The 27,160-nt window shown below is 59.5% G+C and overlaps 2 protein-coding genes and 1 pseudogene across 2 annotated transcripts; 2 read left to right on the plus strand and 1 right to left on the minus strand.

Annotated features, from left to right (window-relative positions):
• Window positions 1-3,502: 3,502 nt before the first annotated feature.
• LOC115522980 (keratin-associated protein 12-1-like) lies at window positions 3,503-4,210 on the minus strand. The gene is made up of 2 exons (XM_030328517.1): window positions 3,978-4,210; window positions 3,503-3,725 (listed from the first exon to the last, which is right to left on the minus strand). Exons 1-2 carry the CDS (start codon window positions 4,208-4,210, stop codon window positions 3,503-3,505), a joined length of 456 nt encoding a protein of 151 aa, XP_030184377.1.
• Window positions 4,211-15,884: 11,674 nt separating this feature from the next.
• Window positions 15,885-16,820, plus strand: LOC115523114 (keratin-associated protein 10-7-like). The gene has a single exon (XM_030328812.1). It carries the CDS (start codon window positions 15,885-15,887, stop codon window positions 16,818-16,820), a length of 936 nt encoding a protein of 311 aa, XP_030184672.1.
• A 4,140-nt stretch (window positions 16,821-20,960) lies between these two features.
• LOC115523109 lies at window positions 20,961-22,125 on the plus strand (annotated as a pseudogene).
• The last annotated feature ends 5,035 nt before the right edge of the window (window positions 22,126-27,160 follow it).

The following is a 27,160-nucleotide window of genomic DNA, read 5'->3' on the forward strand; positions in this document are numbered from 1 at the left end:
CAGTCCGTGCAGCTAAAAGGTCGTAAAAGCAGTTCTGCAGCTCTAAGTTTATCACCTGTCCCTAAGGAAGACTAAAGGGGCTGGAAATCTCAGATGGCCAGTAGTGAGACTGCCCTTGGAAGTACTGGTGCCTCCAGGACTCAAAAGCCACATCCACAGAACCAGAAAAGACCCCAAATAGCCAAAGGAATCCTGACAAAGAAAACCAAAGCTGGAGGCATCACAATCCCAGACTTCAAGCTGTATTAGAAAGCTGTCATCATCAAGACAGTATGGTACTGGCACTGAAACAGACACTCCGACCGATGGAACAGAATAGAGAACCCAGACATGGACCCACAAACGTATGGCCAACTAATCTTTGACAAAGCAGGAACAAATATCCAATGGAATAAAGACAGTCTCTTCAGCAAGTGGTGTTGGGAAAACTGGACAGCGACATGCAGAAGAATGAACCTGGACCGCTTTCTTACACAAAAATAAAAATATACAAACATAAACTCAAAATGGATGAAAGACTTAAATACGAGACAGGAAACCATCAAAATGCGAGAGGAGAAAATAGGCAGCAACCTCTTTGACCTCGGCCTCAGCAATTTCTTACTTGACATGTCTCCAGAGACAAGGGAAACAAAAGCAGAAATGAACTATCAGGACCTCATCAAGATAAAAAGCTTCTGCACAGTGAAGGAAACAATCAGCAAAACTAAAAGGCAACCGACAAAATGGAAGAAGATATTTGCAAACGACATGTCAGATAAAGGATTAGTATCCAAAATCTATAAAGAACTTCTCAAACTCAACACCCAAAAAACAAATATCCAGTGAAGAAATGGGCAAAAGACATGAACAGACACTTCTCCAAAGAAGACATCCAGATGACCAACAGACACATGAAAAAATACTCCACATCACTCATCATCAGGGAAATAGAAATCAAAACCACAATGAGATACCACCTCACACCTGTCAGAACGACCAACATTAACCACTCAGGAAACAACAGGCGTTGGCGAGGATGTGGAGAAAGGGGAACCCTCTTGCACTGCTGGTGGGAATGCAAACTTGTGCAGCCACTCTGGAAACAGTACGGAGGTTCCTCAAAAAGTTGAAAATAGACCTACCCTACGACCCAGTAATCACACTACTGAGTATTTACCCGAAGGATACAAAAAATGCTGATTCAAAGGAGCACACGCATCCCGATATTTATACCAGCACTATTGACAACAGCCAAATTATGGAAAGAGTCCAAATGTCCATCCAGTGACAAATGGATAAAGAAGATGTGATATATATATATATATATATATATATATATATATATATATGATGGAATACTACTCAGCAATGAAAAAGAATGAAATCTTGCCATTTGCAACTACATGGATGGAGCTAAAGTGTATTTTGCAAAGTGAAATAAGTCAGTCAGAGAAAGACACATACTGTATGATTTCACTCATATGTAGAAACAAAACAGATGAACACATATGAAGGGGGTGAAGAGAAGAGAGGGAAACAAACCACAGAGACTCTTTAAAAAAATTTTTTTTACCATTTATTCATTTCTGAGAGACAGAGAGAGACAGAACATGAGCAGGGGAGGGGCAGAGAGAGAGAGAGGGAGACAGGGGATCCGAAGTGGGCTCCAGGCTCTGAGCTGTCAACACAGAGCCCGACAAGGGGCTCAAACCCATGAACCAGGAGATCGTGACCTAAACTGAAGCCAGACAACCAACTGAGCCCCCCAGGCACCCCCACAAGAGACTCTCAATGACAGAGAATGAGCTGGGGGGGAATGGAGGGAGGTGGGTGGGGGAGGAGCTAAGTGGGTGATGGGCACTGAGGAGGACACTTGTGATGAGCACTGGGTGTTGTATGTAAGGGATGAGTCAAAGAATTCTACTCCTGAAACCAATATCGCACTGTATGTTAACTAAAATTTAAATTAAAAAAAAAAAGAGCCACATCCAGAGAGCTGACCTGCCTCCCGGCCCCCACTGGCCTCCTCGGGAGCTCAGGGACAACGGGGCCTGGGGGTGGGGTCGGGCGGGATCCAGGTACTGTGACATCTAGTCACCGCAGAGCTGGGTGAGGAGGAAGGACTGAGGCTCCGGAGGCCATCCCTGGGGTGGGAGGGCAGCCAGGCTCCTGTCCGCAGTGCAGGCCTCTCGACCTCAGCTGGGAGCAAAGCCGGGGGGCGGTGGGGGGGGGGGAGGTGGCGGCAGACTACACTGCCGGTGGGTCTCAAACGCACCCACTTCTCCAACTCAGAAAATTCATTACAAAACAACCCCCAGAAACCAGGCATGGAGGTGCAGTGGCTGTGGAGACAAGGTGGGTGGGAAGCCGGTGTCCCCGCCTCTCCACCGTCGCCCGGGGCTTGCAGCAGGTGCGTGTTCCCGGGGGGGTGGAACAGGCGCCCATGCACCTGCCCACCAGCCTGAGACTCTGCCAGACAGACCGAGAGCCTTGCCGGGGGACGGGCGGTCGGCTGCCCCAGACGGAAAGGTCACAGGTGCCAAAGGAGGGCATGGACAGTCCACGGCCAGACCCTCCGGTCCCCCGTTCCCTCGGCACCCACACCTGCCCATCTACAGGAGCAGGTTTCACCCGAAACAGCCCCAGCATGGAGCAGGCGGGAAGGGTCAAGAGGACACACGACACGACGCGGGACCGAGAGAAATCCTAGCGACAGTGCTCGGAGTGAAGAAAGCGAGTCCGAGGCCAGGAGTGCAGGACGATACCTTCCGACGTCCCTCAGGGCCCTGCATGAGAAAACACGCGCTTCAGGGCCACGCAGAGGTGACTCCGCTCTCTTTTTTAGAAAGTAGCACACGATTCTAGCGGCGGTTTCCCTGAGAAGCCCGGGGTGAATTACCGACGGTGCTCTAGCTGCCACGTTGGGTAGTGGGCTCGTGGGGCTTATTATAATAACAACTGATCATCAATCAATTAACACTGGGCCGCACGTGGACCAGCGACACAAGCGAATCATGAACTGAGGGCCGGAACTGACAGCCAGGGGAAGCAAGAGCAGCCTTGGAAAAGGGCGAGTCGCTGGCCGCGGCCACACGCACCGGGCCACGGATCACGGGGGCCTGAGGCCGGCGGCCACTCCCTCCACCGGGAGCCCCCAGCGCGGACGAGCCGCCTCGAGGAGGGGATTAGCCCTCCCCGCTCCGTAGCGCCGACTCAGTGGGCAGGAAACGTAGAAACAGAGAGACAGGAGTAGAAAGCTGCCTCAGGAAGGCACGATTTATTGGGCTCACACGGGCTGGGTTCCCTGCCGGAGACAGAGAAGGACCCCGGCGGAGACACGCAGGGTCACAGGGGGATCCGGCTCGTCCTGCTCCGTCCTCGCCCCAGGGTTCAGACGGTTCGTCGGGAATGTTTGACCTGCCACGCGCAGAACCGGAGGCCGGGCGAAGACTTGGTCCTCACCGGAGGGGCACGGGTGGGGCCCCGTCTGCCGCCGGAGCAGGTGTGAGGAGACCCCTGGTCAGGAGCGGCACGGGGAGCTACAGCACACGGGTCTGCAGACCAGGGCGGGGCAGGAGGGCCGGCAGGAGGGCACACACTCGGGCTTGCAGCTCACGGGCACGCACACGGCGGGTCTGCAGCTCACGGGCACGCACACGGAGGACTGGCAGGAGGGCACACACGCGGGCCTGCAGCTCACGGGCACGCACACGGAGGACTGGCAGGAGGGCACACACGTGGGCCTGCAGCTCACGGGCACGCACACGGCGGGCCTGCAGCTCACCGGCACGCACACGGAGGACTGGCAGGAGGGCACACACTCGGGCCTGCAGCTCACGGGCACGCACACGGCGGGCCTGCAGCTCACCGGCACGCACACGGAGGACTGGCAGGAGGGCACACACTCGGGCCTGCAGCTCACGGGCACGCACACGGCGGGCCTGCAGCTCACGGGCACGCACACGGAGGACTGGCAGGAGGGCACACACGTGGGCCTGCAGCTCACGGGCACGCACGTGGAGGACTGGCAGGAGGGCACACACTCAGGCTTGCAGCTCACGGGCACGCACACGGCGGGTCTGCAGCTCACGGGCACGCACACGGCGAGTCTGCAGCTCACGGGCACGCACACGGGCTTGCAGCTCACGGGCACACAGCAGGACGCCTGGCCGGGGCCGGAGGAGCCGCAGGAAGCCTGGCAGCCCGCGGAGCAGCTGGTGTGGCACATGTTGGCGTGGGGCTCGGCCGGTGTCCGGGAGGGAGGAGGGCGGGGACGTCTGGAGGCTCCTTGCCTGGGCCGCCTTTATACCGGGCCGTGGGCGTCCTGGCAACACGGGACACAACGGTTGTCTTCCTGGTTTGTGCTGCTTCCGGGCCGTCTCCCAGAACTTAGTTTTCTGTTGCACGTGTTTTGTTTGTTTGGCGCTCGCCCGCGTGACTAACTGCCCCTCCCCACGCTCGTGTTGCACTTGGAAACCTGCCCGAGTGTGTTACTGGCGCCTCGTTCCTCACCATTTCACACGAGCTACGTTTGTGTGAATCTGAAAACGCAGACCTCCCGACCTCCCTCTGTGCGCGATGACGTCCCCGAACAGCCTCTGCCCGTCGGGAAGGCTCCGGGGCAGACACGGGGAGATCGAGAGCGTCGGGCTCACGTCCGAGTGTCCCAGAAGCTGGAGGTCACGCGGCGGCCGGTACGCGGGAAGGACACGGTGACCACTGGCCCACAGCACGGGTGTGGACTGAGGGCACGGGTCACGGAGAACTCCTGGCGGGCAGTGACCTCTGATCCTCGTCATGAGAAAAACCTCGTCATTAGAAAAGCAGGCTGCACAAGGCCAGGGCATCCGCTGCACAGGGGTGCGGCCCTACAGGAAGCAGGGGCGTCCCCGGGAAGCGCGTGAGGGCCGGGGGGCCGCGGATGGACACACAGGGTCACTTGGGACCCGGGTGACGGGCTGAGTCAGCGGTGGGTCTGCCTCTCCTCCCTGGGGCTCTCGCCTGACGTCTCGGGCCTGAAAGCCGGCCCGGAGGAGCACTCCCCACCCTCCTCGGGGCTCTGGCCTGTGAAGTCCAGAGAGCGCCTTTGGATGACCTCCATACCTTTCCCACAAAGAATCCGAGGTCTCTCCTGCCACCTGCATGCCCCCCGCCCCGCCGACAGTGAGAACACCCCGAGAACTTGATGGCGTTTCTGAAAACGCTTCTGCAGGAGGCTGCTGCATCACAAGACTCAGGACCGGTTTACGAGAATTTTCTGGCGCACGGCCTCAAAGATGGACACACAGCTCAGGGAGGTGCAGGCACCCCCACAGAGGCACACACATCCGGGCCCAGACAAACACTCGTGGGCCTCCCTGTTTGTCAGGGAGACACCGCTCCCCACTCCGAGGTCTCCTCCGTGAGGACAGACGTCCGTCGGTGTTCCCACCCCCCCCCCCCGCTCCACTCCTTTCTGCTTGCAGACTCTGGGGCCCGCCCGCCTGCAGAGAGCGCCGGCGGGGGTCTGCCTGGATGGGGCAATCTCAGCGTAAAACCGTGACCTCTTTTGGGCGGGGGGTGTCATCTACGGTTTTCCAGGACAGGCTGTCCCTGACAGGAGTCTGCCTGGTTCTGTCTCGGCAGCCACACACCTACCCACGTCCTCCAACCGTTCTAGCAGCGACAGGTGGGTAAGAGAGCCTGGTAGCTGCCTGTCTCCGTGGGGCCCACACCGAGGCAGACAGGAATGACACCTGCAGGGCTCCTCAAGCCACAGCCTTTGCTGTGTGGACCAGGAACCTCCCAGAACAGACAAGCGTTGAGTCTGGAGAACGGAACGATACCGGGGAAACTCGCGGAGCGCTGGTAGTCTAGCGCTCCCTCAACGACACGACCCAAGAACAGCGACGAGCCTTCCGTCTTCGGGCCGCGGCCGGTCCGACCGGCACAGACCGGCTGCTGAGAGGAAGAGTGCACACGAGAGACGCTCGGCCTTCACCCGGCTCTGCCCAGGCCAGCATCCCGAAGGCCGTTCAGTGGGCTGGGGTTTTTGCAGAACACGACTGCCCGCTTGCCGAGGAGGAAGACCCCCCCCCCCGCGCTCGGGCAGCAGAAGCAGCTAGAATCCCAGGAGTGGGGCATCAGGAGGGAGGGAACGTGTGTGAGTCTGCGTGAGACGCTGCTGTAAATGTGTCCAAGGTGGCAGGGCTGTCTGTGCTCGGGGCAACACCACCGGAGGCTTAACATTGAGCGTGTGCTGCAGGACGGAGGGGGAGCCCCCACATGCTGCTAGGACCCCACACAGTCAGGCATCCGGAGCAGCGACCAGACCCACAGGAAGCCCTACTCTGGGCCTGCCCCAGCAAAGCCAACCGGTGGCAACATTTCCAGAGAAGACGGTTGGAATTCGACCCCCACCAAGACAAGGAGCTTAGTAATGCCCCTGGGCTTCCCGCAGATCCACCCTGAGCAGGTGTAAAACCCGCTCAAGTTCAACATGATCAATTAATAACTGGCGATCACCCAGAACCAAAGTGAATAGGCAGGAAAAGAGAATGCAGGCCTTCTAAATGTATCACCATAATTAATTGCAATATACAACAACAAAACCACTGGCCACAAGAGGCAGAGAAAATGCAACCCACCAGTTAAGGAAAAAAAATCAATCAATAGTCGTGAAACCCGAGATGGCCCGGACAGTGGCTGGGCAATGACTGTGAAGCAGCGACTGTAGATGTTTCAAGAATCCAAGGAACAGGTGTTCGAAGAATTAAAGGAAAATATTACTTTTGTGAGTGAATGGACACGGAATGTTAGCAGGTAAATGGAAACTGCTTTAAAAACCGGGAATTCGAACCGAGAAGCACAGCACTCGGAAATGAAATATCCACTGGGAGGTCCCGACGGCGGACCGACGACGGAAGTAATAGCGTGTGAAAGTGAATCCACGTCAAGGGAAATTATCTAACCTGCAGGGGAAGCGAGAGTGAGGAAAAAACGAGAAGAGCCCGTGAGCCGGTATCTGACAGTCTAACACACAGGTAAGGTCACCCTCGGGAGGAGGAAATGAAATCGAAGCACAACAACGTGCTGAACACACGATGGACGAGCTTCCAAAACCTGGTTTTAAAAAAAGACACCAGGGGCGCCTGGGGGGGTGCTGGGGCTCAGTGTGTTGAACCTCCGACTTCAGCTCAGGTCACGACCTCACGGATCATGGGTTCGAGCCCCGCGTCGGGCTCTGTGCTGACAGCTCGGAGCCCGGAGCCTGCTTGGGATTCTGTGTCGCCCTCTCTGCCCCTCCCCCGCTCACGCTCTGTCTCTCAAAAATGAATAAACGTTAAAAAAATTAAAACAAATAAAAAAAGAAGGAGAAGGAAGCTGCTGACTTCTCGTCAGAAGCGGCACAGAAGCGGCAACGATGTTGAGGTGCTGGGGACAAGCACTGCCCATCGAGAGCTCCATGGATAGCAAAAAAGGAGTCCTTTGAAACCGGGTGAAAGGGAAGTAAAGTGGCCCTCGCAGGAGGAAGCGCTGCAGGGGGGCGGGGAAGGCGGGGCGGGCTGAGCCCGCAGGTGGGAAGAGGGAGCACAGGAGCGGAGGGGGGAGGAGCACGCAGACGGGAAGAGGGAGCACTGGGGGGGAGAACACAGGCAGGAAGAGGGAGCATGAGGGCGGATGGGGGAGGAGTGTGCAGGTGGGAAGAGGGAGCACTAGGAGGGAGGAGGGAGAACGCAGGCGGGAAGAGGGAGCACAGGGGCAGACGGGGGGGGGGCGGGCAGCGCGCAGGCGGGAAGAGGGAGCATTAGGGGGGAGAGGGGAGACTGCAGGTGGGAAGAGGGAGCACGAAGGTGGATGGGGGTGAGCGCCAGCTGTGTGCCCAGCTCCTGCCAGCTGGCCTGCTGCGTGCCCGTGAGCGGCAAGGCTGTTGTGTGTGTGACCCCCTCCTGCCAGTCCTCCGGGTGCTGCCGGCCCTCCTGCCCCACCCTGGTCCTCAGGCCTGTTCCCTGCGGCACCCCTAACTGCAGCTGCAAATCACCCGGAGCGTGAGGTCTCCCGCCACATCTCATGACGGAATCCCCGACGGGGCCGCACTCCACAGACGCTAGAATCCCCACCTAGTGTCTTATCCATGAGAGCTCAGGAGCTATTAAAAATCCCTCTCTCTGCTCAGCGCTGTGTCTTTCTGTGAGTGTTCCCCAAAGCCGTTTGTCCCTGTCACCTGTCCCCTTGGACAAGCCGATGTCTGAGTACGAGTCCTGTCTTGGGTGGCCTCCTGGGGCGGTCACGCCCCTCGGCATGCTGGGGAGCCCCTCTGACAGAAGCGGCGACCAGGCCGTCAAACCCGACGGGGCCTCCCTTCCCCCCATTTCAAGCGAGGACCTTCGTGCTGGGCTCCTCAGGGCCTAGAAACTGCGCAACAAGGGGTAAGGGATGGAGGGGGGGCACCGCCTGAGTGACCGCGGCTGCTCACAGCCACGTGCGGGCTTTCCAGAGCAAGGAGAGACGCCTGGGGGCTCCGTCGGTTAAGCGTCCGACTTCGGCTCAGGGCATGATCTCACAGTCTGTGAGTTCGAGCCCCGCGTCGAGCTCTGTGCTGACAGCTCGGAGCCTGGAGCCTGCTTCCGATTCTGTGTCTCCCTCTCTCTCTGCCCCTCCCCTGCTCACGCTCTTTCTCTGTCTCAAAACCAAACGTTAAAAAACGTATACTGCAAAAGAGGTTGCGCCAAAGAGCCAAGGTGACAGGGACACAGATTTCAGCTCAAAGAACAAAAAGTTCCCTAAAAGCCAGAGCTGCCCTGCAAAATAACAGGCACCTGGGGACCGTCCTGGCTTCCGGGCAGCGGAGCCTTGAAGACGAGTTCTGTTTCTTCCACTCTCTCAATAACAGACAGAACTGCAATCAACCCACACGCCCATCAACAGGGATGGATAGACACCACGACAGTCACACGAATCAGCAGTTAGAGGACCGCACTGTTTAGTCTCAGCAACACGGTGTTGGTGAGCAGAGTCGGGCAGAGAGCGCCCGCCACGCGACCGTGTCTAAGTGAGGCTCTACGACAAGCTGAACTACGTTACATGTTTAACGGCCAGAACACGGGCTGCTTCTGGGGGGTTCGGGTAAACTGACCAGGTGGAAGAGGACATTTGGGGAGGACCGTTAGGGCCGGGGCCAAAAGGGTTGGGCACAGGCTGTGTCCAGGGCCCCGATAAGGTTGGCTGAGTGGGTCCCAAGAGGGTTTACTCGGATGCACGCATTTGTCAAAAGCCATCAAATGACACACGTAAGAGGCACGGTACTTCACACACAAGAGCACAGAAACTCCTACTAATGGGACGCTTCCTGAGTGTTTGAGTGAAGCGTACTGTTGTTTGCGACTGACTTGGCAATGTAGAGGGACGGTCTGTGGGTAAGAATCTGGGAAAGGAAGTGAGGCACAATGTTAGTTGTTGACTGTAGGACGGGATATGTGGCTACACGCTGAGTGATTCTTTCGGTTTTTCTGTATGTCTGAGATTGTTTTCACAATAAAATGAAAATAAAAATAGTTGAAAATGATGGTTGAGCTAAGTAGTTCAAAATAAAATTTCCCTTTAAAAAGAAAACAGAAGGCACAAATGGGATTCCTGCTCTGGATGGGAAATTTAACCAAGAGCTTTCATGCCGTGGCAGCCTAATATTCCACGTGAACTGGGGTGCAAAGAGAATTTGGGGACCCAGCATTCAAATGAAATAAGGAGGACTGTGGGTCAGCCAAACCAGAACGCCAGGGGGGGTGTGGGAAAGCCAGCACTCCAAGAGAGCTGATGCTTCCATTCAAGATGGCGGGCTGGGCCTACTGTCCCCATCTCAAGCCTCCCAAGACCCGCCATGGGGAGAAGTCAGCCTACAACGGGTGAGGGACGCAACAAAGCCAACGGGAAGCAGAGATGTGCCGACCTCCAGGCAGGGTGGAGCAGGTGGGAAGCCCTGGGCCCTGGAGCACGACAGCACCTGGTCCCCATGGGCAGGCCCGGTGGAGGAAGGTGTGTCCACAGGGGAGGGGGCACCCGGGGCCATCGGAGGCAGAGTGCCCAGAGGCTCTGCACCTCCCCAGAACGCCACCAGTGTGTATCTCTAGGACAATTTAACACCTCACCCGGGAAAGGCTAAGGCTCCTGGGGGGCTGTTGACACCCCATGTACATAAGTCTCATCCTGGCTTCTGGGCTCCCAACTTTCTTATTCCCAGGTAAGCCCGCCACCTGGCAGGGTCCCACCCCCGATCCCGGAGCACCATGTCAACTTCCCCACACGGGTGAGGTTTCTCTAACTCAGCACAGACACGCAGCGGAAGGGGAGCCCGGCCGCCATGACCACTCCCACACTCACCCCAGCGTATGAGCAAAGCCAGTGGTGTGAGAAGGCCAGCCTGGGGTAGCAAACAGAAAACACACCCCAGAGCAGGCAGACAGCTCATGAAGCAGAAATCACCTTTTAACAAATCTTAAATACACTCAAAGACATTCAAGAAGATGTCACAGCCATAGAGCAAGGGGGGAGAGGCTTTGAAAAGGAACGGTTAGAAAACGTACCCAAAAAAGGTCTATTGTTGGTATTTGAAATTAAGCAAAGGGCCTTGCAGGTGAGGCTGAGAAGTCTCTCAGACTTAGAACAAAACATCAAAGAGGTAGGAAGTATGAGAGGAAAGAAACCAGCCTGGGGACCCATCTGGTGGCTGCAGCCTCTGGTGTGTGGGATTCCAGGAGGAGAGGCAGTCAGGACACAGGGAGGATGAGGAAATGCATCCCCGGAGAGGAGCACTTCCCACAGTGGAAAACACGGGCCCCAGGTTAAAGGACTAAGCAACACCAAGAAAAGGAATGGGGAAAACCCAGACACATCCTGTTGGAACTGCAGAATGGGATGGGTAATAAGTGGTTCCCAAAAGCATCTCCAGAGAACAAAACAAGCCAAAAAAAGTCACCTACGGAAAAGTAAAAATCAGACTGGCATCAGACTTGCCATCAACAGCACCGCACGCTTTAGCAAACTTCGGGAACAGTGCTCACAAAGTCCTGGTGACAATCCAACCTGTGCTTCCAAACACGGGTGTGCTATAAGTAAACAGATGAGTAGAAAACTACGTAAACGATGCTTAAGTGAGTAATAAACACGACAACACATTCTTGGCAATAGATGTATTAAATAAGCAGGAGTGTTTTTCTAAAACTAAGTGGCTGTATTTTGTGTGTACGTGGTCATCTGCTTTTCAACACTTTTTCAGGCAGTGAAAATCATATCCAAAAGAATAAAACACCTAGCAATAAATTTAGCCAAGGGGGTGAAAGACCTGTACACCGATCGCTCTAAAACACTGCTGGAAGAACTGAAGGAGACGAGGATAAGAGCAAGGACATCCCATGTTCATGGATGGGAACGCTTAACCTGAAGGTGACAGTACTCCTCAGTGTGATCCTTATCAAGATCCCAAAGCCTCTTTCTCTAGAAATGAAAAGGCTGAGCTTCAAAATCATATGGAACTGGTAAGAGTCTAGAATAGAATAAACTTGAAAACGATGAAGAACGTTGAAGGATTCACAATTCCTGATTTCAAAACTTACTACGAGAGTACAGTGATTGAGTCAGTGTGGTATCTGGCATATAGGACAGACATACACACTGACGGAGTAAAGCTGAGAGTCCAGAGATAAACCCATATATTTATGGCCAACAGATTTTTGACAAGGATTTCAAGACTGTTCAGTGGAGAAAGAAATCATCTTTTCAACAAATGGTTCCAGAAAAGCCAGATTTCTACACGCAAAATAATGTAGTTGGACCCCTACCTCACCCCATATACAAAAATTAACTAAAAGTCATAAACATCCTAAATGTAAGCGCTAAAACCAAAGTGTCTTAGAGGAAAACATAGGGGAATCACTTCGTGACCTTGGATTTGACAACAGGTTCTTAGCTATGACACCAAAAGCATGAAGGTCAAAGAAAAAAATTATTGGACATCATCAAAATTAAAAACTCTAGTGATTCAAAAGACACCATCAAGAAAGTGACAGGACAATCTACAGAATGGGAGAAAATATTCGCAAATCGTATGTCTGATAAGAGTTTATAACCAGAAAACATAAAGAACCCATACAACTCAGCAACAAAAAGACAAGCAATCCAATTTAAAAATGGGCAGAGAGGGGCACCTGGGCAGCTCAATCAGTCAAGTGTCCAAATTGATTTCGGCTCAGGTCCTGGTTTCACAGTTCATGGTTTCGAGCCCCGTGTCGGGCTCCACACTGATGGCACGCAGAGTCTACTTGGGATTCTCTCTCCCTCTCCCTGCCCCTTCCCACTCACCACTCTCTCTGCCTCTCTCAAAATAAATACACTTTTTTTAAGTGGGAAAGGAACTTGAATGGACATTTCTCCAACAAAGCTGTACAGGAGGGCCAACATGCACACGAAAGATGCCCACATTATTAGTCATCAGGGAAATGCAAATCACAACCACAATGAAACACTACTTCATATGCGCTAGGATGGCTAAAATTAAAAGAAAGAAAGAAAGAAAGAAAGAAAGAAAGAAAGAAAGGGAGGGAGGGAGGAAGGGAAGAAGGAAGGAAGGAAGGAAGGAAGGAAGGGAGGGAGGGAGGGAGGGAGAGAAAGAAAGAAAGAAAGAAAAAGAAAAGAAAGGACCAGTGTTGGTAAGGATGTGGAGAAATTGGAGCCCTCAAACATCATCACTGGGACTATCAAGTCGTGCACCAGCCTGGAAACATTCTGGCACTTACCACACGCCCCCAGAAACTCCACTCCTAAGAATATACCCCCAAAAAGTAAAAAAGGCAGTCAGATGTTCTTTGCAGCATTGTTCACAACAGCAAGAAGGTGAAAACGACCCAGGGGTCCACTGACGGATGGCTAAGCAAAATGTGGTCCGTCCACAGAGTGGAATATTCTTCATTCATGACATGAAAGACGTGCTGACACCCGCTGCGACATGAATGAGCCTTGGGGACATGATGCTGTGTGAAGTCAGCCAGCCACTAAAGGACAGCCATGGTCTGACCCCGCTCGCATGACGTACCAGAGCAGCTGGACGGTGGAGACGGCTGCACAATTGCGAATGCACTTAGTGCCCCGACACTGCACATTTGAAAATGGGTACAATGGCAGATTTTCTGTTATCTCTGTTTTACTACAATTAAAAAACTTTTTTAAAGAAAGTCAAACAGAAGACTATGGCTTTGTCATACTAGTAATGGTAGCTGCAATAATAACATATAACAACCACTGCATGCTCATAATTTTAGTCTTTTTTAATTTATTTTGAGAGAGAGCGCACGTGGGGGAGGGTCAGAGAGAGAGAGAGAGAAAATCCCAAGCAGGTTCCTTGCCGTCAGCACAGAGTCTGACACAGGGCTCGAACTCGCGAACGGTTAGGCCACGACCTGAGCCAAAATCCAGAGTCAAACACCCACCCGACTGAGCCACCCCGTGGTCCCCTGCGTGCTCATAATTGCACACGCGCACAGGAGGCCGCAGGTGGCCGTCTCAGGGGGGCAGTGAGCGGAGGGAACACGGGCAGAGCCCCCGCCAGTGGGCGCAGCACCGGGTCGGGGAGACTCGAGATAACCGTGTGGCATCTGCTCCCGCGACAAGGGGGGGACGGCTCCCCGCTGGCCCACAGAGCACTCGCCTGTTGGGCGGCCACGAATGTGAGCAGCGCCAGCGTCCCAGGGGACCGAGTGTGCGTCCGGGCAGGCGTCAGAGGGGTGGGCGGCCGTGAGCGAGGCGGGCACTGCCTTCACTCTCAGCGCACGAGCATTTGGAGAAGCACGTGCCCGGAAAGCCTGGCCGCCCCCGACCCCAGCCCCAGCCCCAGCCCCCCGCTCGAGAGGCGTCCCCGCAAAGCAGCTACAGACCCCAGCCCCCGGAGGCGCGCCTGGCGCAAGCCCAGCTTCGCGGAAAGCAGGGCGCCATCCCTTCGAAGCGTCATCAGGAAAGGTGGCCTGCCCGTCTCTTTGGGAGGCAGGGGCCCCACCCCACACTGCCAGTCCCAAACCCGGATGCCCCCCCCCCCCCAGCCAAGACCCTCTGCACGTCAGCGTTTGCTCCCCTCTGGCCAACCACCCTGCTGCCTGCGCGGGGCACCCCGTTCAGCTCCATGCCCAAGTCTCGGCCCCGCCGCGTCACCCTCAATCAAGTCTGTCTTCCCTGCGGGGCACTGGCGTCTGGCCGCGTGTGGCCCGTCCGTGCCCGCGTGAGCAGAGACCCCGGCGCCTGCACCTGCCTCGGCTCAGGAAGGGCGGCCCGTCTGGCCGGCACCAGCCACACCCACCACAGCCCTCTAGCCTGCTTCCCCGGAGCCCCCACGCTCCCCAGAAATGCCCCGCATCACCTCCAGAAGGGGCCCCCCCAAAGCCTGGGGACCCACCTGCTCTCCCTCCACTCCTGAGGCTTCTGGGCGCTCAGGGGCTCTGCCCCCCCCCCCCACCCTTGCATCCCTGCTCTCCTGCTGACACCAGGCTCCCGCTCGGAGCCCAAGCGGCCACTGCAGGCCGGCCTCCCCGCACAGAGGGCAGCGGTCCCTCCCGCTGCGAGTGTGGACAGTCGGGGGGCGATCACCAAGCTGGCAGTCCCAGTCAGGCCGTGCGCAGGGCCTCCCCGGCCGCGCCCCAACTAGGTTCGGACTCCCTCAGGGTCACCTGCGATGGCTCCGTCCCCCAGTCCCCATCCCCGCCTGCGCCAGCTGATGGCTCACCAGCGCCACCTGCCGGGGTCCTGCAGGCCGCTGCCTCAGCCCGCGTGGGACACTCGCCCTGTCCCACGCTCCCTGCTCTCAGCCGGGCAAGGTCCCGCTCTTACCGACCACCTGCCTCCCGCAACCTCGCCCCACAGTCCGCGCACACGATCCTGCGGCCACTGAGCACACGTTCTCCCAGGTTCTAGAAGCACCGCCTTACCAGGTGCTGCCCGCCGACCGGCACCCACCGCACACCTTCCCGGACACCTCTCGCTGCCATTTCTCAATGTGCCTTCATCCTGTGCCCTCGCATCTCCCAGAAGCCAGCCTGCTCTCTGCCCTCTGGGGCAGCAGGAGTCTTGGCCTGAGAACACGGGCCCCCCACTTCTGATCCGGGCCCTTCTGCTCACTTTGTATGGGTGTTGGTGTTCACTCGTGCCTCGGTTTCCCCATCTGTAAAATGGGAACAACGGTTCCTACTTCACAAGGTTCAGGGTCACGGAGTTAACACGTACAGGCTTTCAGGGCGCCTGCGTGGCTCAGTCGGTTAAGCGTCCGACTTCCGCTCGGGTTGTGATCTCACGGTTTGGGAGCTCGAGCCCCACGTCGGGCTCTGTGCTGACAGCTCCGAGCCTGGAACCTGCTTCGGATCCTGTGTCTCCCTCTCTCTCTCTGCCCCTCCCCCAATTGTGCTCTGTCTCTCTCAAAAATAAACATTTAAAAAAATGTACACAAACTTGTTCCGAATAGCTGCGGGCACAGAAGAGCTATTACACACGCGTGTTTGCACATACACCAAAAATAAATACAGCTCCCAAGCTATCCGTTGGTTGACGGATTCGGAACAGAAGTATTTCCCCAAATAAAGACAACATGAACAAATAGGCCCATGATTTCCCTGGTGCTGAGAGGCACGGGAAGTGACAGTAAGGAGCCGCAGAGGGACGCTGGGAGCGGAGGGCGGGTATCAGGGGTGACTGACCCTCCCGCGTCATTAATGGGCTAAGCTACCCGCCGCGGGCCCGTGACCAGCTTCCTCAGGGACGTGCTCCAGCAACAATCGGACAGGCTTTTCAGGCCTCGTGATGAACAGCACGAAGCCCCGAGGTGTATATAAGCCCCAAACACCCGAGCACCCACCACACCCACACCCACACCCACTCCCTCCTGCAGCCCCGCCATGGCCGCGTCCACCCTGTCCGTCTGCTCCAGCGACCTGAGCTATGGCAGCCGCGTCTGCCTGCCCGGGGCCTCGGACTCCTGCCCCGACTCCTCCTGGCAGGTGGACGACTGCCCAGAGAGCTGCTGCGAGCCCCCGTGCTGCGCCCCGGCCCCCTGCCTGACCCTCCTGTGCGGCCCCTCCTCCCCCTGCCAGGGAGACTGCTGCACCCCTGCGTGCTGCAAGCCCGTCTGCTGCACCCCTGTGTGCTGCAAGCCCGTCTGCTGCACCCCTGTGTGCTGCGAGGACTCCCCCTGCTCAGGCCCCTCCTGCTGCCAGCCCAGCCCCTGCTGCAGACCCTCCTCCAGTGTATCCCTGCTCTGCCGCCCCGTGTGCAGGCCCGCCTGCTGTGCCCCTGCCTCCCCCTGCTGCACCCCTGCCTCCCCCTGCCAGCCCAGCTGCAGCCGCCCGGCCTCCTGCGTGTCCCTGCTCTGCCGCCCCGTGTGCAGGCCCGCCTGCTGCACCCCTGTCTGCTGCAAGCCCGTCTGCTGCACCCCTGTGTGCTGTAAGCCCGTCTGCTGCACCCCTGTCTGCTGCAAGCCCGTCTGCTGCACCCCTGTGTGCTGCGAGGACTCCCCCTGCTCAGGCCCCTCCTGCTGCCAGCCCAGCCCCTGCTGCAGACCCTCCTCCAGTGTATCCCTGCTCTGCCGCCCCGTGTGCAGGCCCGCCTGCTGCACCCCTGTCTGCTGCAAGCTCTTTTCCTGCACCCCTGTGTGTTGCAAGCCCGTCTGCTGCACCCCTGTGTGCTGCAAGGACTCCCCCTGCTCAGGCCCCTCCTACTGCCAGCCCAGCCGCTGCTGCAGACCCTCCTCCAGTGTATCCCTGCTCTGCCGCCCCGTGTGCCCCCGCCCTGCCTGCTCCTGCCCTGCCTCGGCCCAGAAGTCCTGCTGCCAGTGATGTGGCCAGCCGTCACTATGGGGACCCCCAGCGCTCCCACCTACCAGCCTCCCAGCTGCTTTGGGGTCTGTCTCTTAGGCCCCTGCCAAGTATAGACAGCACCCCCTCCTCTCAGGCCTGGGTGGGAAGGGGTTCCCACCCAACTCAGGATGACTCTTCCCACCCCCCTGCCACACTCCTCCCGGGGTCCCAATGGTCATGATTTGCGACCACGTCCGAAGCACAGGCCGCAATGGTCTCCCCTCCTCGGAAGCTGCTTGGGAAAACCTAATAAACGTGCTTGCATTAACCCCATGTCACCTGGTTCTCTTGGGGCCAATCCTAGTTGAACACCCAGCCGGTCCCTGCACAAGTGAGGACTGGCTGCCCTGTGGTCCTCGGCCACACCAGCCCTTCCTCAGGGCCCCGCCTCTCACTGGCCTGGCACGGGGCTCCCGTCCCGCAAGATCTGGGCCAGTCACAGGCGTGGTGGCCGTGGCCGTGGCCCTGGCGGGCAGACCCTCAGGGACTCAGTGGCAGCCATCCCGGGCACAGCAACCCTGGGCATCTCTCCCCTCTGCTGGGAGCCCGGCAGGACGCAGGGTTTGGCATACCCTGGGGACGAAAGGGGGGTGCAGGGGTCCAGCAAGCACCCCCTTGGCCGCCAGAGCCCTCCTGCCCCTCCTTCCTTCTCCAGCACCTAACACCCTCCTGTCTCCGGAGCTGCGTCCTCAGACCACACACACAGGGCCAAACGCTTTTCCCTCCGTAGTGATGATTAGAGCACAGCGCCCACCCCGCTCCCGGCCCAGAGCAGCCTGTGTCTGTCCCCTTCAGAGCAGAGCCTCGGCTCTCAGTGACCTCCTTCTGCACACCCTCCACCGAGACACCCTTCCCCCCACCCTCCCACACCCCAGCCCCTGACCCAGCCTGGCACAGCCACCAAAGGCCCCCGTGCTCCCGTTAGTGTCACTCCTGTTCCCTCTCCTACGCATCTGTCCCTGCAGAGCTGGCCCCGGCCTCTAGGACACAGCTCTTGACTTTTGCAGGGCCCCACCCTGACCTCCCTCCCCCTGCACCTTGGCTCTCTCTCCGGACACGTCCGGCTTCTCCTGGGCTCCAGGCCACATGTGCACCTCCAGATGTGACCCCCCAGGACCTGCAGAAGTTGAGCTTAGGCTCATCTGAGCTGAACTGGCCCCCCCTCCAGGGGAATGGGGTTCCTGCCGTAGCCCTCCCATCCCCACCCCCACCCCCTGCCCGGCTGGTGGTTCTTCCAGGGAGAGGCCTTCAGGGTCTGTGCCTGCCTCCATTTCCCTGGTTCTGGCAACAGGGGTCCCTCGTTTGCTAAACAACACCGGGCAGATAAGACGGGGACCGAGAGCTGCAACGGGGCCAGGCCGGAAGATGACAGGCCCGCTGCTTGGAGGCCCCCCGCGGCTCGTGCACATCCCTCTACAGAAGGTCCGGTAGGAGATGCCGCCCTTGCAGAAAGATGATGGGAACTCAACGACTGCGAGAGGACCCTGCCTTCCGGGGCCCTGCGCCCTCACGCCGACGGCCAGGGCAGGCCGGGAGCGCCGGCACTGAGCTCACATGGCAGAGCGTTCGCCCGTCCCCGTGTGGTCCTGTCCTCGCCCTGCAGCTCTGTGCCTGCGGAACTGCTAAGTCTGAGCGGAAGAGCCAGCACGGACCTCCTGGAGCCCCCCTTTCGATCCAAAGCATCTAGGGAGTGAGGGCCTGCACGTGGTCTCCTGTAAAGGGAAGCCCCAGCGGGTGCAGGACAAGGCCGTCCAGTTCGCCAGGACCTATGTCCCAGAAATCCGTGCTTTGAACCTTACCACAGGGCCAGACGGTGACCGCCCTCCGGGACCTGAAGCCTCGGGCCCTGCTGTGCACCTTCCGGGCATACTCACGTGCCTGACAGCCGCTGAGAGCCTTCTAGCTGATTGCATCATGACTTTTCTAAGCTTAGTGGATACTCAGGTCACATTGTTAAGCATGACGCCGCCACATGGCTGATAAAACCCCAGTGAGAGCGGCCGACTTGTGTGAAGCATTTAGTAAGCTCCAGGCACCTGCCGTGTCTAAATCACACCATCCTCAGATAACCCTATGAGCCCATCTTGCCACAGAGGGGACAGAGGCCCCCAGAGGGCCCAGCTGATGTGGTTCAAGCCCCAGCAGTGGTGGGCAGTGGGCAGTGCAGGTATGTTTGCAGGGACACGGCGATAGGTCACATAACGCTCCCAAAGACAGCTTCACCAGAACCCCAAACGGCGCCTGTGACCTTGCGTGGAAAAAAGGACTTCGAAGGGTACCTGTGGATGGCTGACTAAATGCAGAATCCCACGGTGGGCAGGTGACCCGGGCCAGCCACGTGGGCCCTAGACATCCAGGGGCCGTCTGGGGTCCTCACACCAGAGAGGCGGACAAGGAGGAGGCGATGTGACGGGAGGCAGAGCTCGGGACGCTGTGGCCACAAGCCAGGGGGAGTCACCAAGCTGGAAAGGGCAGGAGAGACCCTCCTCCAGAGTCTCCTGAGGGGCAGGAGCCCTGCCCACACCCCAATCTCAGCTTGAGAGACCTGCTTTCAGAACTCTGGTCCCCAGAACTGAGAGAATAAATTTCTGTTGTTTTAAAGCATCAGGAGTGTGGTGGTTTGTTACACCCAATCCCAGGAAGCAAATACACACGTGCACGGTCAAGCGTGTGTGATGAACGTAGCTTTCGTCGTTTCTAAGGATTCTGGTTTGAAATGCCGCCGAGACAATGTAAAATAGCAGTAATCGTTTAAAAAATAAAATGAACCCTCAGCCTTCTAAGGAGTCTGGTCCAGCCACCCCCAAACCCGGCAGATACGCTAACCCGGTCGCGTGTGCATGGCCTCTGAGAGTCGGCTGCCCTCCCACCACCCCAGACCCCTCGCACGGCCGCCACACCCCTGCACAGTGACTGAGACATCACAGAACCTCTGCGAGCCGGCCCCGCTGACTCCCTGAGCCCCCACAGGCACCCTGCCTCCGCTTACCCACCTGCCTGTGTCTCCCCTCCCCCTCCTCCGGCAGAGGCCCTGGCCCAGGGCTGATCTACATCTGCTCGCCCACCCCCACCCCCCACGCTCCCACCCCCTGCTGCCCCGGCCCCTGGCTGTGCCTGGCACAAGAGCTTTCGGTGACTGTTTCCGGGACCCTGAATATCCCACAGGGGCGTCCCGGGGGCCCACAGAGGGGACTCCAGGCTCAGCCCCAGGAAAGATACAATGGCAGGGAGAGAATGAGTGGCACGGGGAGGGAGGGGGAAGAAGGGGCGGAAGGAAATGCAACCAGCTGCTCGGCAAGCAAGCGGTGGGGGGGGGGGGTGCGAAACCGGTCCACAGCCCAGCGGGGGGAGGTGAGGGGCACCACATGCCCTGCCCCACCACGCCCACCTTGTGGCCAGAGCCACAGGGGCCCTGGGAGCCCAGAGGTTGGAAAGGAGACACGCCCCCTGGAGAATTATGCCGGCTGCCTGGCCAGGCACAGGCCCACCCCTCCCCCTGCCCACGAACTTGACCCCACAGCACACAGCCAGTTCGTCCCCAGGCCACAGCCTTCCACCCAGGCAGCGGTCAGGCAGAGACAGCCCGCACCACGGCCAGAGCCCTCTCAGGCATTTCTACCCTCCCTTCATCTCTTTGCACTTGGTGACAAACGCAAAAGAATGGGGACCACGTGCCCCAGAGACGGGCACCCACATCAGGAGCTATTCCTGAGGCCAGAATCCGAGTCACCTCCCCTGTTACCACATCCCTAAGACGACTGCCCACTGGCTGAGAGCCCACCCCCCCCACACACCACATCCACCTGCCTCAGCTCCAGCCTGGCCGGATGGCCCCACGCCCACTCAGCAGACTCGCTCAGGACCCAACACACAGGGGGACTTTTACGAGCTGGGTGGCATCTTCCGGGAAAATAAACAAGCCGTAATGAGGGGTCCCTGAAAACTAGCTCTAAACACCAACAAGGAAGGGGAAATGTCCTGAGCCTCTGCTGGCGAAACACACAACACAGAGGGCTATAAAAGTGAGCCCGAACAGCTGGCACGCACACCCGCACTCACACACACACTCACACACCCACACCCACACCCACTCCCTCCTGCAGCCCCACCGCCCCCGCCATGGCCGCGTCCACCCTGTCCGTCTGCTCCGGCGACCTGAGCTATGGCAGCCGCGTCTGCCTGCCCGGCGCCTCGGACTCCTGCCCCGACTCCTCCTGGCAGGTGGACGACTGCCCAGAGAGCTGCTGCGAGCCCCCGTGCTGCGCCCCGGCCCCCTGCCTGACCCTCCTGTGCGGCCCCTCCTCCCCCTGCCAGGGAGACTGCTGCACCCCTGCGTGCTGCAAGCCCGTCTGCTGCAACCCTGTCTGCTGTGAGGACTCCCCCTGCACAACCTCTTCATGCTGCCAGCCCAGCCCCTGCTGCAGACCCTCCTCCAGTGTATCCCTGCTCTGCCGCCCCGTGTGCAGGCCCGTCTGCTGCACCCCTGTCTGCTGCAAGTCTGTCTGCTGCACCCCTGTGTGCTGCAAGCCCGTGTGCTGCACCCCTGTGTGCTGCGAGGACTCCCCCTGCTCAGGCCCCTCCTGCTGCCAGCCCAGCCCCTGCTGCAGACCCTCCTCCAGTGTATCCCTGCTCTGCCGCCCCGTGTGCCCCCGCCCCGCCTGCTGCGCCCCTGCCTCCTCCTGCTGCCGCCCGGCCTCCTGCGTGTCCCTGCTCTGCCGCCCCATGTGCAGGCCCGCCTGCTGCACCCCTGTCTGCTGCCAGGACTCCCCCTGCACAACCTCTTCATGCTGCCAGCAGTCCTGCTGCACCTCCTCCCCCTGCCAGGAAGACTGCTGCACCCGTGTGCTGCAAGCCCGTCTGCTGCACCCCTGTCTGCTGCAAGCCCATCTGCTGCACCCCTGTGTGCTGTGAGGACTCCCCCTGCTCAGCCCCCTCCTGCTGCCAGCCCAGCCCCTGCTGCAGACCCTCCTCCTGCGTGTCCCTGCTCTGCCGCCCCGTGTGCAGGCCCGCCTGCTGCACCCCTGTGTGCTGTAAGCCCGTCTGCTGCACCCCTGTCTGCTGCAAGCCCGTCTGCTGCACCCCTGTCTGCTGCGAGGACTCCCCCTGCTCAGCCCCCTCCTGCTGCCAGCCCAGCCCCTGCTGCAGACCCTCCTCCAGTGTATCCCTGCTCTGCCGCCCCGCGTGCCCCCGCCCCGCCTGCTGCGCCCCTGCCTCCTCCTGCTGCCTCCCGGCCTCCTGCGTGTCCCTGCTCTGCCGCCCCGTGTGCCCCCGCCCTGCCTGCTGAGGCCACCATTCTGATGGGCACGTCCCCCCAGGGCCAGCTGAGCACTCTGGGGACCCCCGGCTCTTCCCTACCTCCTTCACGATCTAACCCAGCGCAATCTTGGGCACACAGGTCAGCGTGAATGTTCACCATCTTCGGACCCTAATAGCCAGGGCCGAGCCGGTGCGCAGCCTCACATCACGACCAGATGAACCAGAGCCAGCCCTCCCGTTACTGAAAGGCCCCCAGGCTGTTTCTGGCAGCCACGGCCCCCAGCTCTGTAGTCTTACTGGGGCTCCTGGCCCTAGAAGCTGCTTGCCTCCTCCCAAGCACACATCTGGAGCTGAGCGAATAAACCTGCAGTCCTGGCCTCCACTGGCCCTCTCTCCCAGCCTCCGGGCCGACGGAACCCTGGCTTTAGCAACCCTGCTGACGAGCCACATCTTGGGAACACTTCCAACGGCAGTGAGTTCTGAGGCCCACCCTGGTGGTCACCAACCGCACCTCCAGGCGGCTCCGGGTGGCTGGACGGAATGTTCGGGCCTCGGGTGGCCACAGCCACCCGGACAGCGGGCCCCTTGGCAAGAAGGCCCCATTGCCCCAGGCCTCGCTCTCCCCGGTCAGTCCAGCACCAGGATGCAGGGCCCAAGGTGGTTTCTGGGCCGGGAGGCAGGCGGGGCCGGGCCTTCCAGGGAGACAGCTAAAGGGGGCATTGCCTTCTGAGTCTCTCTCTCTCCATCTGCCCTTGAACTTCAGTGTTTTATTCAAACGTCCCCCCGCCTCTGCCTGCACATGCCAATGTGCCATGCCGTCCCCGGCCGCAGACCCCGCCCGGTGTGACAGAGGTCAAGAGGAAGACCCCAGAGGCTAAGCCACTTTGAGTTCCAACACCCTGGCCTCTGAGGCCCAGGGGTGCTGCCTTCCAGGGCACGTCCCTCGAGGCTGTCTGGACGGGGCCCCCACCTTTCCCAGGGCTCCCCATAGCAGGCCTCAGTCCCAGACAGGGTCACTTCCTCACGGTCCGTGAGTTCGAGCCCCGCGTCGGGCTCTGTGCTGACAGCTCGGAGCCTGGAGCCTGCTTCGGATTCTGTGTCTCCCTCTCTCTCTGCCCCTCCCCTGCTCGTGCTGTCTCTCTCTCTCTCTCTCTCTCTCTCTCTCTCTCTCTCAAAAATAAACACTAAAAAAATTTGTTTTAATTAATATTCTTTGCTTCCTAACTTTCGTGCAAACAAAAAGCGCCCTGGCCTAATGGGTGAGAATTTTTAAAGAGGACGACGTCAGGGTGACAGAGTCAGCCTCCCCTGGTGGCAGTGCGGGGCCCTGGCTGGCATCTCACCTCCTCTGCACTGGGGAGTGAGTGGGGTGGTTCTCTCTGAGGTGTGATTTTGGGGAGACAAAGGTGAGGGGTGTGGAGGGGTCTCCTGGGGGCGCGGCGCTCAGATGAGACCTGGGGCTCTGGCTGCTTGCGCTCCACCGGGAGGCCCCCAGCCCCAGGGGGAAGTCCCCCCCCCCCCCCACAAAGGCGGTACAGAAGCCTCTTCTTCCTGCGGGAGGATGCTCCGTGAGCCGCCAGGAGGGGGCGTCGTGCCCACACAGGGTCTCCAGGAACCCACGTGAGGGCCTCTCCCAGGGGCCAGGATTCCCCAGAACTCAGGCTGGAAAGCACCGCTCTCCTGCAAGCTTCTGGCTGAACATGGGCAAGGCCAAAGTTGGTGGCCGAGAGAGCCATCCAGGCTTCCTGCCCCCCAAACACGCAAGAGGCCAGATGCTGCCCGCTGGGCCAGCCCCCCGGCCTCCTTACTGCCAGGTAGCTTTTAAAATGCAGGTCTGGGGGCTCCCTCGGGTAAGCACCCAACCTTCGAGCTCGGCTCAGGTCACGATCTCACGGGTCTGTGAGTTCCAGACTGGAGGCAGGCCCTGCGCTGACAACGGGGAAACCACTTGGGACTCTCTCGCCCTCCCTCTGCCCCTCCCCTGCTCATGCTCGCACTCTCTCTCTGTCTCTGTCTCAAAATAAACAAACGTTTTAAAAAAATAAAATAAAATGCGGATCTGTTCTGTCATTTCGTGAGTACTTTCTCTAGCTCTAGGGATGAAGGGCCCCCGCAGGCACCCAGAGCCCAGGTCTGACCACCCCACCTGCAGCCTGGGGTCCCTGGCACCCTGGGTCCCCCACTGCCATCCTCAAGGTTCCTTCTTGAGCCCCCCCCCCGGGCCCCTCCCACTCTGGAGGAAGTCACAGCTGCTGGTGGCTCTGTGATTCTAGTGTCCCCAGGGGTGGGCACAGCACCGCCCTTGCCTGGGTATGGAGTGAATGAAGGAGGGAAGGAGGGGTAAGAAGGGGTGAGTGAAGGGATTCACTCGGACTACGTTCCGAGTGACGCCAAGGCTGAGCCCTGGCGAGGAGCCCACCCCCGGGTGCTCTGGGGGCAGCAGGAGGGGAAGAAATGGAAGGGGAGACACCGTGACCCTGACGTCCGGCAGCAGCTGACAATTGTGCCCCCCACCCCTTCTCCGTACCCAGCCCCTGGGAGCCCCCCAGCGGGCCAGCCCGGGAGGGTCCAGCTGCGTCCCTCCACCTCGGCCTCCCATCCCCGTGGACGTGAGCTGGGTGTGATGGATGCCAGGGACTTCCCCCAGTGTCCCCCTCACCCCACTGTCCACAGCACAGCCCATCAAGGCGTCTCCCCCAGGACGGCCCCAGCCACTTTCCCGGCACCACGCACGCCACGCAGCCCAGAACCACGGATGTCCTACAGGACCCAGGAAGGACCTTAGGGACCCGAACCTCAACCTTTTGGTCCCAAAGCAGCTGGCCCCGCTTGGCGGAGCGGCAGGGGGGTCAGGGGTCAGGAGACGCGGGCTGGCTCCTGGAGCCAGGGAGGCCAACGGCTTATAAGAGGCACGTCGCCCCGGAATCCTGCTGGCCACACTCACCCCCCGGGAGGCCACGCCAACACCACGTGCACACCCTGCGCCCCTGAGCCCTGAAACCTGTCCGAGGGCCACCACGTAGGTTTCCCAGCCTGCACCTCCCACCTGCCCCCTGGTGGCCTCGTGCACGCGGCCTGCCCACCGGCCCCTCGGTCCCGCTTGGCCAAGGCTTTCTGAGACTTGCCCCAACCTCAGACGCACCTGCACCCACACCTGCGCAGAAAGGCCAGGCCCCAGGCCCCACCACCCGGCAGGTGGTCTCCTGGGCAGACACGTGACCCAACTGCCCTACCACTAAAACACCTATCCGTAAGGTGTCTGGGAGTGGTGAGCCCCCCCCCCTCCAAAGAGCACTAGTGAGCTGCTCGCCAACGTGAGCACCCACGCGACCCTGCCGGCTTTCCCGCCTGGACCCCGTGCCCGCCCGGGCAGTCCGGCACACGGCCCTGCCATCTCGTTCCCACAAAAGCCGCACAGAAGCGGCCCGCTTACCGTCCAGACGAGGCCCTCCCCCCACGCCCCCAGCCTTCTGGACCGTCCTGCCACACCTCCCCAACGGCGAACTCGGAGTCCTCCAGACCCACTTCCCAGTTCTGCCGACTCCTGGGCCCCTCTGGCCGCCCTGCCGTCGCCAGCACTGAGTTACCTCTTCCCAAAGTGCAGGTGTAAGGGTACCTTTACTGCCCCGCTGGGGTGAGGGTACCCCTAAATCCAGCCCATAGTCCCCCAACAGCCTCGCAGCAGGGGCAGACGACGGCGGCACTGGGAGCCAAAGCCGCCCCATCTCCCCAGCACGGCACCCTCCACAGAGCGGGGTGGGACGCCCAGGGGCACTAAGGCCCTCGCAGACAGCACGGCACCCACAGTCACCACCCCAGGCTGGCATCGTCTGTGCTCCCAGACTCGGGGCAGGACATGACAGCCCAGGGCTGCGGCGGCCAAGGCTCCTGGCACCTGGCGTGCACACAGTGGCACAGACCAGGAACAAGGCCCCCAGGCGGGCGAAAGGCGCCCCCCCCCCCCCGCACACTCACACAACCCTGCGGTGTAAACTCAGGTAGGTGCCTTCCAAAACAGACAGGAATCAAAGTGATTGTTTTAACCATTTGAAGTCCCGAACCGCCGAGCACGAGTGCCTTGGGAGCACTCCAAACGCACCCGACTTTTATCTTTCCTCCTGAGTCCCGGTGTTTATAACTGGGTCACCTTTCAACTATCTGCAACAAGCCTTTAGGGCACAGGGGGCGGGCTTTATAAATAACCTTTATTATTACTATGCAGGCTGACTCTGTTCCCAGGGCTGAAGGGAACGTGAAGGTACACGTCAGTGATTCATTCCCCACCGGGGAGACTGCCGCACTCAGGACAGCGGCTACAGCAGCGCTGCCTGGGGGTCCTTCTGGGGCCCCCCGGGACCGCGCGGTGGCCTCCGTGCGGGGGGTTTTGCCTGCAACAGGTGACCTTCAAATCCTGCACTGCTCGCAAACCACAAGTCCCAAGGCAGTCGCTGGGGACAGGAGCCCAGAGTGCGGGGCGTGGGCCAGCTTTCCAAACTTGGGTCAGCATCAGTCATCTGCCGGTCCTGTCACTGGAACCAGGGGCCACCAGAGCGAAGAGCCCTCACATGGAAGGGACCCCGGCTGAGTAACTTGCACACATGAAGCTGGAAGGGCCCTGCCAATCCCCTGGCACCTGCCCCCCGCCCAGCCCCGCGCCGCGGACCCCACTCGCCCACCTGCGGCGGGTCTCCAGCTGCTAGGCCTCCTCCTCCGGCTACTTTGTGTTCAATGTTAGCTCTGATAAGTAAAATCTCTTGGTAGCGACTCCAGAAAGACAGAGTGATGTCATGGCCGTTAGCTAGTCAACCTTTCCGAACGAGGGGGAGCAGAACCGCGCCCCCGCCAGGAGCCAGCCGGTGGCACTCTCCCCAGCGCTGGCGTGGGTGTCTGGGGCTGTGCTTTACTAAGCGCGGACCTGGGGCTCTCTGAGCTTGCGGCCTGAGGGGGGCGGGCGGAGGGGGGGGGGCTGGCTCATTCCTGAAGCAGGTGCAAGGCCTTTCCCCAGGATGCACAGGAAAATACTTGTGAAGCCCTTGGACGGAGGCTGGTTAAGGCTTTGAACT

The sequence above is a fragment of the Lynx canadensis genome, chromosome C2 (genome assembly GCF_007474595.2).
Source record: "Lynx canadensis isolate LIC74 chromosome C2, mLynCan4.pri.v2, whole genome shotgun sequence".
Taxonomy (NCBI): domain Eukaryota; kingdom Metazoa; phylum Chordata; class Mammalia; order Carnivora; family Felidae; genus Lynx; species Lynx canadensis.